General features: G+C 39.9%; 1 protein-coding gene across 2 annotated transcripts in view; it reads right to left on the minus strand.

Annotated features, from left to right (window-relative positions):
* Positions 1–16: 16 nt before the first annotated feature.
* The window catches only part of rars2 (arginyl-tRNA synthetase 2, mitochondrial), a 53,599-nt gene continuing 39,862 nt past the window's right edge, over positions 17–13,753 (minus strand). The window contains exons 17-21 of one of the 2 annotated variants that reach the window (XM_063040357.1): positions 12,646–12,741; positions 12,035–12,109; positions 9,535–9,598; positions 2,706–2,838; positions 17–2,045 (exon numbers count right to left, since the gene is read on the minus strand). In XM_063040357.1, coding sequence (XP_062896427.1) covers positions 2,752–2,838; positions 9,535–9,598; positions 12,035–12,109; positions 12,646–12,741 — 322 coding nt within the window. In that variant the 3' untranslated portion in view covers positions 17–2,045; positions 2,706–2,751. Of the gene's footprint in view, positions 2,839–9,534; positions 9,599–12,034; positions 12,110–12,645; positions 12,742–13,753 lie in introns of both variants that reach the window. The other variant, XM_063040356.1, reaches the window with a different exon arrangement.

Raw genomic sequence — 13,753 nt, forward strand, 5'->3', positions numbered from 1 at the left:
AAAAGTTTACTTTATGCATCACTTGGATTCTTTTAATTTTCATAAAAAAACTAGGTAACATACATCCAAGCAATTGACTAAGAACCAAATGGTCAGATACACAATAAATAACTTAAGCAACAGTCAAGTATTTTAAAAGTTAGGAGCTGTATTCCTCTACCATTGGAAGTCTATTTATCAGAATTGGAAAGAATCTCTTTTGTGAATGAGTGTGTTGTACAGACCCATGGGTGTAGTGGGAGGCAAGGATTTGAATTTGTGGTAGAGTTGATGATTACATTGGCCTTTCCACAATTCAGCATGAGATAGTTGAACTGAGTACAGTCAGTGGGGCATTTAGGAAACAGGGTGGGGAGAAAGCTAGTTACAGACTTGAAGACATTTTCCAGATTCTACTACTTTGCTCCATCCATCTGTAATTCAACCTTTTTAAATTGAGGTTTAGGAACAATCGAGGACAAGATTGCAGCAGACCAGTAACCATACTCAATATCAATTCCATCTCACTCTTCCCAGTAATGGGATTAAAACTGGGAGTCAGATGGTTTAAATTTCTCTGAATGAACTAAGGTCCAGATAACTAGCAATGTCCAAAGAAAACGTTAACAGTTGACGTACAACTCTCCAGTGAGGGAAGCCTCAATTTGTTCAGAAGTCTGGAGGTGGCTTTCAATTCTTGCATCATCTTCCTGTAACCCCCTCACTGTGGCTCGTGATAAAACTAGGCTCATTAGCTAACTCTGCCTGGCAGCCACATGACTCAGCATTGCATGGTAACTGAGAAGGCCACCTTCCATCAGCAACACATCTAGGGCTGGCATGATCCAGGCTCAAGCAAACAAAGTTGTAATGTTCTGATAAGGGATGGAAATTATGGTGAATGCTGTATAAATACTGCCCCATGCAAAGTTACTGTTCACCAGGAAATTACGGATCTTACACTGGCGTAAAATTACAGTGGAAGTATGTTTACAGATATTTCAACTCAACCATCAGATAATAGCAAAAGGGTCCATTACAGTTAAAGCAGTCTAAATATGTACATAAAGACTGTATAGTTGGGTACTTAATTACTCACGCCGCTGAACCCGTATTCTGCTTGAAAGACACCAACCCCAGTTCAAACTTCATTTGAAGACCGCTACGAACAAACTGGCTGATTCAGGAGGTATTGGCACTTCCTCCTTGGAACCATTCGCCTGCATAAAGCTCTTCTTACAATAGGGTCTCTCCTCCAGGCAGGGGTTCTGAGAATGTCTTCCTTTGTGCTTTTCTCCATACCTCCCCTTCCCAACCCACAGGACAGAATGTTATCATGACAAACTCAAGAGGCTGACGTAACATTCCTAAGCTGAGCAAATGACTCCTTATCTTAGCAGAAACCAAAATACTGGACTGTGAAGCTGAACAGAACACACCTGCATTTTACAGAAAAGCTGTAGAAAATAAAATATCTAACAACTTAACAGTAGTAATACAATAAAACATGTTCTTAACCAGAGCATTACACTCCTATGAAACCATAATGCATAAAAGCAGAAGCAGGCCATTCGTCCCATCGAGTCTGCTCTGCATTGTTTATGGAAAGCAGAACAGGAAACTGGAAATCATATTAGTCACTGGTTCCAATAAAGACAAATAGTAACAAACTAAAGAGAGCAAACAAGCACTACTAACTCTTAATAATCAAATATTTCAATAGTTAAACTCAAGTGACATCCCATTTTAAGCCCCTCAGGCTCACAAGCATAACAAAATAAAGCATTCTTCAGCTACTGTTTCTGCTATTTGCCATATTGCTCGCGACATACTGCAGACTGGTTTGCAGAAAGGTCAACAAAGGTACTCTGTGCTAGCTGATTTTTAATGTTAGGTGAGCTACTTTGACTAATATTTTAAGCACAAGCTAAAATTATTAATAGTTACACATGGCATAAAACTGGTTTCTGCGAGACCCATATTGGCTGGATTTTAATCACTCTTCGGCATCAACCACAGAATGTAATTCTAACCAACAGCAAGTCAACTGTCATCTTTATGAGAACCTAAATGAGAAAAGCCAAGGTGAGTCTTCATTTCAAAAATTTGTATTACTGCTATTCCTGTCCTTCCACAACTAACTTTACAAGCTCCAATAATACCAAAGATATGGGTGGAGCTTTGGCCACTAGAAATCAAAGGTAGGGGGTGCAGCATGGTAGTTAAAGAGTGAAAAAATAACTTTTAAAAAAAAACGAGACTCTGCAGTTGCTGGGAATCCAGAGAAACACATAAAATACTGGAGGAACGCAGCAGTACATGCAGTACCTATGGAGAGGAATTTTAGTCTTTAAGCAAGTTGTCCTTTCAAATCATTGCTGAATGAACATTCAAGCATATTGCATGATCTAATAATCTTCAAGCTGTACTTACTGCATCTTCAGGCTGGCTGACTCACCCTACCTCGTATAATTTGAAATATCGAACAAATCATGGATGACTATAAAAAAAAAGAGGTTGCTATGTTTTCTCCCAGCTTTATTTTCCCTTCTGTGAACCGTGAATTTGTGGTATCTGCCACTGAATTAGAGGGACACTTGCTCTGAATTGATGCCACCCAAGGGCAGCAACAGAGTGACCCTTCCCCAGGGGTTACATGACTCCCTCTGAGTACTCAAAAGCAGTTGCATATTTGGCTTAATCAGCTATTGTAAACACATCTTTACCTAAGTTTTGCCAAGCCATTTATTGATTGCTCAAACACAAGTTTAATCACATCTTCTCCACTGGAGTTATACCAAGGAGTTTCATTCCATTGGCGAGTACAGAAGAGATTCCCTTGAAGAGTAGAAGTCTTGCCTAGATAAAGATGAATAATGGTCAATTATCTCTTGGGATTGAGCACTGGTTGAATAAATTGCATTAACATATTGTACAGTTCTTGGACTGAAGGGATTGCCAATTTAAATGGTTTGAAATGGTATTCAGTTTCACTCTCAGGATGCAAACCAGTTTCTACACTATGGTTGTATAAATCTTGTACACCATTTACCTTTAGTATAATAGAAACATAGAAAATAGGTGCAGGAGTAGGCCATTCGGCCCTTCGAGCTTGCACCGCCATTTATTATGATCATGGCTGATCATCCAACTCAGAACCCCGCCCCAGCCTTCCCTCCATACCCCCTGACCCCCGTAGCCACAAAGGCCATATCTAACTCCCTCTTAAATATAGCCAATGAACTGGCCTCAACTGTTTCCTGTGGCAGAGAATTCCACAGATTCACCACTCTCTGTGTGAAGAAATTTTTCCTCATCTCGGTCCTAAAAGGCTTCCCCTCTATCCTCAAACTGTGGCCCCTCGTTCTGGACTTCCCCAACATCGGGAACAATCTTCCTGCATCTAGCCTGTCCAATCCCTTTAGGATCTTATACGTTTCAATCAGATCCCCCCTCAATCTTCTAAATTCCAACGAGTACAAGCCCAGTTCATCCAGTCTTTCTTCATATGAAAGTACTGCCATCCCAGGAATCAATCTGGTGAACCTTCTTTGTACTCCCTCTATGGCAAGGATGTCTTTCCTCCGATTAGGGGACCAAAACTGCACACAATACTCCAGGTGTGGTCTCACCAAGGCCTTGTACAACTGCAGTAGTACCTCCCTGCTCCTGTACTCGAATCCTCTCGCTATAAATGCCAGCATACCATTCGCCTTTTTCACCGCCTGCTGTACCTGCATGCCCACTTTCAATGACTGGTGTATAATGACACACAGGTCTCGTTGCACCTCCCCTTTTCCTAATCGGCCACCATTCAGATAATAATCTGTTTTCCTATTTTTGCCACCAAAGTGGATAACTTCACATTTATCCACATTAAATTGCATCTGCCATGAATTTGCCCACTCACCCAACCTATCCAAGTCACCCTGCATCCTCTTAGCATCCTCCTCACAGCTAACACTGCCACCCAGCTTCGTGTCATCCGCAAACTTGGAGATGCTGCATTTAATTCTCTCATCCAAGTCATTAATATATATTGTAAACAACTGGGGTCCCAGCACTGAGCCTTGCGGTACCCCACTAGTCACCGCCTGCCATTCTGAAAAGGTCCCATTTATTCCCACTCTTTGCTTCCTGTCTGCTAACCAATTCTCCACCCACACCAATACCTTACCCCCAATACCGCGTGCTTTAAGTTTGCACACTAATCTCCTGTGTGGGACCTTGTCAGAAGCCTTTTGAAAATCCAAATATACCACATCCACTGGTTCTCCCCTATCCACTCTACTAGTTACATCCTCAAAAAATTCTATGAGATTCGTCAGACATGATTTTCCCCTCACAAATCCATGTTGACTTTGTCCAATCATTTCACCGCTTTCCAAATCTGCTGTTATCACATCCTCGATAACTGACTCCAGCAGTTTCCCCACCACCAACGTTAGGCTAACCAGTCTATAATTCCCCGGTTTCTCTCTCCCTCCTTTTTTAAAAAGTGGAGTTACATTAGCCACCCTCCAATCCTCAGGAACTAGTCCAGAATCTAACGAGTTTTGAAAAATTATCACTAATGCATCCACTATTTCTTGGGCTACTTCCTTAAGCACTCTAGGATGCAGACCATCTGGCCCTGGGGATTTATCTGCCTTCAATCCCTTCAATTTACCTAACACCACTTCCCTACTAACATGTATTTCGCTCAGTTCCTCCATCTCACTGGACCCTCTGTCCCCTACTATTTCTGGAAGATTATTTATATCCTCCTTAGTGAAGACAGAACCAAAGTAATTATTCAATTGGTCTGCCATGTCCTTGCTCCCCATAATCAATTCACTTGTTTCTGTCTGCAGGGGACCTACATTTGTCTTTACCAGTCTTTTCCTTTTTACATATCTATAAAAGCTTTTACAGTCCGTTTTTATGTTCCCTGCCAGTTTTCTCTCATAATCTTTTTTCCCCTTCCTAATTAAGCCCTTTGTCCTCCTCTGCTGAACTCTGAATTTCTCCCAGTCCTCAGGTGTGCCGCTTTTTCTGGCTAATTTGTATGTTTCATCTTTGGAATTGATACTATCCCTAATTTCTCTTGTCAGCCACGGGTGCACTACCTTCCTTGATTTATTCTTTTGCCAAACTGGGATGAACAATTGTTGTAGTTCATCCGTGCAACCTTTAAATGCTTGCCATTGCATATCCACCGTCAATCCTGTAAGTGTCATTTGCCAGTCTATCTTAGCTAATTCACGTCTCATACCTTCAAAGTTACCCCTCTTTAAGTTCAGAACCTTTGTTTCTCAATTAACTATGTCACTCTCCATCTTAATGAAGAATTCCACCATATGCTAAATTCACATCCCTAACTTCTGTTACAAGTTGCTGCACTAACATTTCTTGTTTCTCGCACATTTATTACTCTGATCTGTTTAGCTGCAAATGCATATTAACTTGATATCTTACCAAAGACTGATGATTAATGTGCCTGCACCTTCAACCTTTAAGTTGACAGTGTGTAAAAATGTCCTGGTCCTTCTTGACACCATTTCAGATAATTCCTAATGAGAGCTGAATATTTACCATCGTACCTTAGAATCCAAGTTATTAGTTCCCAGCTAAAGTCAGCAAAACCCTGTACTTAACTAACAAAAAAAAGCCAGAAAATGCTGGAATAAAGCAGCATCAGTGGAAGGAGAAACAAAATAAACATTTCAGATCCAGGACTCAAACAGAATCAGAGGTAGGTAGATCAGTAATTTTAGCTTTAAGGGATGGGCCAGTCAGATTAGGGTGCAAAGTGGGGCTACTTAGGGGAGCCGTGCAATGGTGAGTTCTGACACCTAAAACATTAACACTATGTCTCTTTCCACCAATGTTATCTGGCCTGCTGAATGTTTCCAGCATTTTCTGTTTTCATTTCAGATTCCCAGCATCTACAGTTTGTTTTAAACTCATCTGCTGGGTTTTGTTTACTTTTCTGCTCTTGCAAGGATGCAAGATGGTGATCTACTGATTCACCACAGAACCTTAACAAAATAATGGCAGAGGTGGCAACCATTTGCCCCACAATGTGCGAAATGAACCAAATTAGTCCCACTTCACTTTCCTGGTCCATAGCCCAAAAGGTACTGGTTCCTTAAGTGGTTTGTTGAAGAACATTTAAAATAAATTCATGGCGATGTTTTCTGTTTCCACTACCCTTTTGGGACAGTGGGTTCCAGATTTCCACTCACTGGCCCACCAGTACTTGCATGGAACCATTGGCCTATTAATGCAGGGTTTTCTTTTACTGTGCTCCAGCTTTCCAAAAGCTTTGGAAACAGATTTTCTTCAACATCACTAATACTCATGTTAGCTCTAAAATGACTAAACCACAACTCTTCTTACCAGAGATTAAATATACTTACTGCTGTTAGTTATAACAATCAAGTCAGCCCCATAGAACACTATAGCACAGAAAAGGGTCCTCCGGCTCATTTAGTCTGTGCTGAACTATTAATTTACCTAATCCCATTGATTTGTACCCAACCATCTATACACCCATCCAAATTTCTCTTCAATGTTGAAATCGAACCTGTAGCCACCACTACCACTGGCAGCTCATTCCACACCCACTCTCTCAGAGAGACAACCATCTACTACCACATTCTGGCTCCTCCCGCAAAGCCGATGTCCAATCCAATTTACTACCTCACCCTGAATGCCAAGCAACTGAACATTAACCAACTTCTCATGTGGGTCCTTGTCAAAGGTCTTGCTAAAGGCCATGTAGACAACATCCATTGCCTTTTTCAACTTTTCAATTAACCTCGAAAAACATTAAAATATTGGTTAGATACAACCTGTCACGCACAAAGCCATGTAAAAGAGAGTTGAGGGTAGATATAGGACCAATAGAAAATGACACTGGGGATATTGCCATGAGAGATGCAGAGATGGCAGATGACACAAAGGTTAGGGGTGTTGTGGATAGTGTGGAGGGCTGTCAGAGGTTACAACTGGACATTGATAGGATGCAAAACTGGGCTGAGAAGTGGCAAATGGAGTTCAACCCAGATAAGTGTGAGGTGGTTCATTTTGGTAGGTCAAATATGATGGCAGAATATAGTATTAATGGTAAGACCCTTGGCAGTGTGGAGGATCAGAGGGATCTTGGTGTCCGAGTCCATAGGACACTCAAAGCTGCTGCGCAGGTTGACTCTGTGATTAAAAAGGCATACGGTGCACTGGTCTTCATCAATCGTAGGACTGAGTTTAGGAGCTGAGAGGTAATGTTGAGTGAACTCTGCCTTTTCTCCTTGGAGCGATGGAAGATGACAGACAGCTGATAGAGGTGTATAAGATGATGAGAGGCATTGATTGTGTGGATAATCAGAGGCTTTTTCCCAGGGCTGAAATGGCTAGCACGAGAGGGCACAGTTTTAAGGTGCTTGTAAGTAGGTACAGAGGAGATATCAGGAGTGAGTTTTTTTTTACCTAGAGAGCAGTGAGTGCATGGAATGGGCTGCCGGTGACGGTGGTGGAGGCAGATACGATAGGGTCTTTTAAGAGACTCCTGGGTAGGTACATGGAGCTTAGTAAAATAGAGGGCTATGTGTAATCCTAGGTAATTTCTAACGTAAAGACATGTTCAGCACAGCTTTCTGGGCCGAAGGGCCTGTGTTGTGCTGTAGGTTTTTTTATGTTTCTATAACTGAACGCATATTTTGCATCAGTCTTCACAGTGGAAGACATCTGCAGTATACCAGACATTCAAGATTGTCAGGGAAGTGAAGTATGTGCAGTGAAAATTACGGCTAAGAAGGTGGTCAGGAAGCTTAATGGTCTGAGGGTGGATAAATCTCCTGGAAATGATGGAATGGACCCTTGGGTTCTGAAGGAAATAGCTGGAGACACTGCGGAGGCATTAACAACGATCTTTCAAGAATTGATAGGTTCTGGCATTGTACCGATGTCTGGAAAATTGCAAATGTTACTCTGCTATTTAAGAAGGGTGGAAGGTAACAAAAAGGAAACTACAGACCTGTTAGCCTGACATCAGTGGTTGGGAAATAGTTAGAATCGATTGTTAGGGATGAGATTACGGAATACCTGGAGGCACATGACAAGACCAGCCAAAGTCAGCATGGTTTCCTGAAAGGAAAATCCTGCCTGACTAACCTACTGCAATTTTTTGAGGAAATTACAAGCAGGGTAAACAAAGGAGATGCAGTAGATGTGGTGTACTTGGATTTTCAGAAGGCCTTTGACAAGGTGCCGCACATGAGGCTGAGGCTGCTTAACAAGATAAGAGATCATGGAATTTCAGGGGAGTTACCAGCATGGGTGGAGCATTGACTGATCGGCAGAAAACAGAGAATGGGAATAAAGGGATCTTAATCTAGCTGGCTGTCGGTTACCAGGGGAGCTCCACAGGGGTTGGTGTTGGGACCGCTGCTTTTTCCGATTGGATTTGTGGCTAAATTTGTGAATGATACAAAGATAGGTGGAGGAGCGGGTAGTGTTGAGGAAACAAAGAGCCTGCAGAGAGACTTAGATAGTTTAGGGGAATGGGCACAGAAGTGGCAAATGAAGTACAATGTTGGAAAGTGTATGGTCATGCACTTTAGTGGAAGAAATAAACGGGCAGACTATTATTTACTTAGGGAGAGAATACAAAATACATAGATGCAAAGGGACTTGGGAGTTCTTGTGCAAGATACCCTAAAGGTTAACCTCCAGGTTGAGTCAGTTGTGAAGAAAGCGAATGCAATGTTGGCATTCATTTCTAGAGGTATAGAATATAAGAGCAGTGATGTGATGTTGAGGCTCTATAAAGCACTTGTGAGACCACACTTGGAGTATTGTGTGCAGTTTTGGGCTCCTTATTTTAGAAAGGATATACTGACATTGGAGAAAAGATTCACGAGAATGATTCCAGGAATGAAAGGGTTACTGTATGAAGAACGTCTGACATCTCTTGGGCTGTATTCCCTGGAGTTCAGGAGAATGAGGGGGTATCTCAAAGAAACATTCTGAATGTTAAAAGGCCTGAACAGATTAGATATGGCAAAGTTATTTCCCATGGTAGGAGAGTCCAGGACAAGAGGGCACGACTTCAGGATTGAAGGACGTCCATTTAGGACAGAGATGTGGAGAAATTGGGGCGCTGATACTTCTGCACTCACCTCCCACAAAGTCTGAGGGAACATCCCACCAGGCCCTGGGGACTTATCCACCCTTATTTGCTTCAGAGCAGCAAACACCTCCCACTCTAATCTGTATAAGGTCCATGATCTCATTGCTTTTTTCATACTTCTATTAGGAACCTGCGTCTGCCTCTTTGAGCTCCATGCTTAAATGACCACTCTGATCTTCAAGAGGACCAATTTTGTCCCTTGCTTTCCAGTTATATTGGGTCTTTTAGAGAAAAGCTTATTGCTGGAAGTCGAAGATACCACATCACTTCAAATCATACTGTACATATCTTCCAAGTTTACAGAACAAAATTAATATTTTCATTTTAATGTTCCTAAATAACATTTTACATTTCTGCTCTACCGATTTGACAATACAACTTACCGTTGCTACTTCTGGCATGCTGCCCTTAATATGCAGAGTCCTGTGAGCTATAGAAGCAAGCCGGCTGCAAAAAGAAAAATACTTTAGCATTTTTATACATTAACAAAATATTCATATAAAAGACTATTACTCCTAATTTAATTTTTTTTATATATATAAATTACTTCCATGAGCTACTAAGGAAAAAGACAATCATTCTGTTTTTTCTTTTCTAGACTGGTACTTGAACAAGCTGGCTGAGAGATGCTTGGTCACAAATGCGGTTATTAGAGCTCAGGCTTGGGTGCAATATCTCCCAGTCTAAAAGCTCCATCATGCTTTAAGATTAGATGCTGTGAGAATACTGTTCACTGAACCACATCTCAACTCAGCGTCTTTTCACAAATGGAGCAGTTAGAAAAACTATATTTACTCTCAATGAAAATATATAATTTTAACCAATGAAGTTGAATTTTAATAATGTATAAAACAGCAATCTTCCATTAGTTAAAACTATTTCTACAACTGCAGTATCAAATGGAATCAAATGTCCTAATGTCAAGCAAAATGCAAACTTGTAGGGAAAGTTTTCTTTTTTTAAACAATAACCCTGCTATTCAAAGAGGCAAACTCAAGTGACAGTCTGGAACAAATCTAAACACCAATTTGAACACATGAAATTCAATCTAAAACATTCAGCTTCTAGTTTATCAGTGTCTCCTGAGATTCAGTGAACTGAGTACATGCAGCACGTTGATCTGTACAATGTACAGTAAGAATATAAATAGTACTATACAATTTACCTGCTGGCACCTCTGCTGCCAATCAATACGATCTTGTACCTCAGTGCCAGTTTACAACCACTATATCCCTTCGTTCTCAAAAGTTTATCAATCTGCCTTGAATTTACACAGTTAACAAGTCCCCGTGGTACTTCTTACTGGTCAAGAATCCCAAACGTGTAATATCCAATGTCCAGGGGGATAAACAACACTATTTATGTTAAACAGTGAGAGGATGCTGGGGGAATTGCATCTCCATGCATGAATTGCAAAAGGTTTGTACAGTCGAAGGTTAAAGGAATGTTGTCATTAATTGGAAATAAATACCAAGGCAGGGAGATCAAAATCAGGAGCAAAGGAAGCTGGGAGGTGATAGAATGGAGGTATATAAAATAGTGAGAGGCTTAGATCGTGATGACAGCCAGGGCTAGTTTCTTATGATTGGAGCATCTAAAGCTAAAAGGCAAAGGTTTAAGGCAAGATGGAGGGAGCTTACAGGCGACTGAGGGCAATACTTCCACAACAGTGAGAAATTGGTATTTGGTATGAACTGCCAGAGGAGGTGGTGGAGGCAGGAACAGTAACATCTAAGAGTCATTTGGATAGGTATTTGAATGAGCAGAGCATGAGGGTATACAGAATTCATGCAGGCAAGTGGGATTAGTGCAGATAAGGTGATACTTCACATAGAGGTGGGCTGTTTTTATGCAGTACACTTGGTCTGTTGTCATAATGTAAAGAGGTTGGCAAGGTGTTCATAACACGAGGAATAGTGGACATTACCTGAAATAGCTAGCGTGTCTTATAAGAAAAGGTTGGACAAACCAAACTCATTTCCTCTGGATTTTAAGAATGAAACATGCTGACTTGATTGAAACATGTTGTAGGATTTTGACAAGGGAGTGTAAAAAGGTTTCCTCTTCTAGGAGAATCTACAACTAGGGGGTCATTCATTTAAGTTGGGGATGAGGTGCAATTTTTCCTTGAGGATGAGGGATCACTGTAAAATTTTCTCAAAAAGGTGGAAGAAGCAGAATATAACTATTTAAGATAAAGGTTTACATGTACCAGATAAGCAAAATTACTGTGGGATGATGGGAATGCATAATGGAGATAAAGCCATGATCTTATTAAAGAGCAGAGGAGGCTTGTGAGTTCAGGTTGGTCTACTTCAGCTCCTAATTCATGTGTTTATCTGATGCACTACCCATAGGTTAACAAAATACTTTTCTGAATGGCAATTCCTTTTACCCATTCCTCGATTTTTGAAAAAAAGGAATGCTTTCTTAAACAAATATTCTGCTTAGCTTAAAGTTTGGGCAAAATATATGAGAATTTTGGTGGGCGGTATGTTATTAGGTATAGCAACAAGTAGATCCATAATTTATCACCTCAGCAGAGAGTCTGTTTGTTATAAATTTAGGAATATCTGTATTTTGTGTCTGACACCTGATTCTAGAAACTGAAGCTCAGAGAAACATATTCCTACAACTACACTGTTAAGTTCAGACACCAATCTTTTTCAGTAACAATTTTGACTGCACCCTCAGCAATCATTTTGTGTAATGATGAAATAAAATGAAATTCAAAGATAATCCGTTGCAACACTAGACCAGTGAATCAAACTTTAGTAAGGATTCCATTCACCCCAATTTTGATTTTCAATAAACACAATGCCACTTTGGAAACTGAAATCTGCTATTTAGGTAAGTCATCAATGATACAGAGAGTACATTTACCTCAGCATTATCAGGTAGTTAACAAGATATTTGGGTTGGAGATCTTCAGAAACTTGATAAAGAACTTCATCGTACCTTTAAAAGAACACAATTCTGAACCTCTTGTCATTCCATTTCATAGCACTTTAATATAAAAATTAAATTTTTGTATTACAAACCTGAACATTTGTTTTTGCAATAAATCATTTTAACAAGGCGAATTCAACGTGGCTTTTCAAAAAAAAATTAAAATGTTTTCCAATAATCAGTCAGCGGTTATCAGTGGTTACAACAGACTTGATTATACCCTGAATCATCTTCTGAATTTTTGCTTTGAGTATTTAAAAGTCCAAATTTCTATACTGAGGCTTGGAATTTCTTAGCGTAAAACATAGAATTTGAAGAAGAAGAATTTTTTTAAACTCTTATCAAATTAACAAAATGACAAGGCTTCTATTGGAGACAATACATTTTTACTTCAACTTTAAATTCAGCATAGGTGAAGAATGAAAACAAGATTTTCACTACTGGATAATGGGGAAACGGATTCCTCACAATCACTAAAATTAGGAATTATCCAGTTTATCGAATCCTCAAAAAATAACATAGCTCAGCAGTTACGGGATTGGTACCTGAGGAGATGCTGTAGTAAAGCAATTGCCTGAGGATCTTGTAAATAAGTTGGGTTGAATTGCATAATTTCTCCATTTTCACACTGTCTCTGTAAACTGAATTTATAATTGTCAATACATCAAAGAGAACATCACTGCAGGGCACTTCAGAAATGTAGTCAACATCAAATAGACAGAATTTGGTCTGATTAGTTTAACAAAAGCTCATTCATCATTAGTGTCATTCAATTTACTTTCCAGTTTGCTAATCATTTAACACTGAAAAAATTAGAGATTGAAAACAGGTCAACGACATGTACAGATTTAGAACTTCTCAGCACAGAACTTGTTAGATTTCATGGACTATAAGTAATGTCTCATTCTGGAGGTGCCTCTCTACTATCATTTACCTTTGCAATAGAAGGCTATTTAAACTTAATCGTTTTTAACCACATTGTTAGAAATGCTAATGAAAAGGATTATTAAGGAATATATTTTTTCAGGATTCTATTTTATGAAGAAATGTTAATACCTAAAGAAATATGATGAAAGAGAACCTGAAAATCATTACCTCAATCTCATGTGTTTAAGTTTACTGTTGCTGCAGAGTTTTGCTGGGGCTCTGGGAGATTTGTTTTGCAAGAAAATTAAATTTTTACCTTTAAAATTTTTGTCCATCACTTCTTGGTCCATGAGCTTTAGTGGAAATATCTCAGGTAGAATTTTGAGCATCTTGCAACTATAGACTTATGTGCCAAATATCAATTTCCTACAGTTATATATGTATATATTATAAAATAATTTTGTTCTTTTCATGACTATTTGAACAACCACAAGAAATTGCAGAGTTGCAGTCATAATTAAGCCCACCATGGAAACTCACCTCCCCTCCAGTCTCTGTCTACACTTCATGCTGTCCCAGGAAAGAAGCAAACATAATTAAATACTCCTGCCACCCCAGAGGTTGTCTTTTCTCCCCCTCTTTCTATCAGACAGAAGATATAAAAGCTTGAAGGCATGCACTACCAGGCTTAGCATAGAATAGTACAGCACAGTACAGGCCCTTCGGCCCACATTGTTGTGCCGACCCTCAAACCCTGCCTCCCATATAACCCCCCCACCTTAAATT

Source organism: Mobula hypostoma, chromosome 2 (assembly GCF_963921235.1).
Source record: "Mobula hypostoma chromosome 2, sMobHyp1.1, whole genome shotgun sequence".
NCBI classification, from domain to species: domain Eukaryota; kingdom Metazoa; phylum Chordata; class Chondrichthyes; order Myliobatiformes; family Myliobatidae; genus Mobula; species Mobula hypostoma.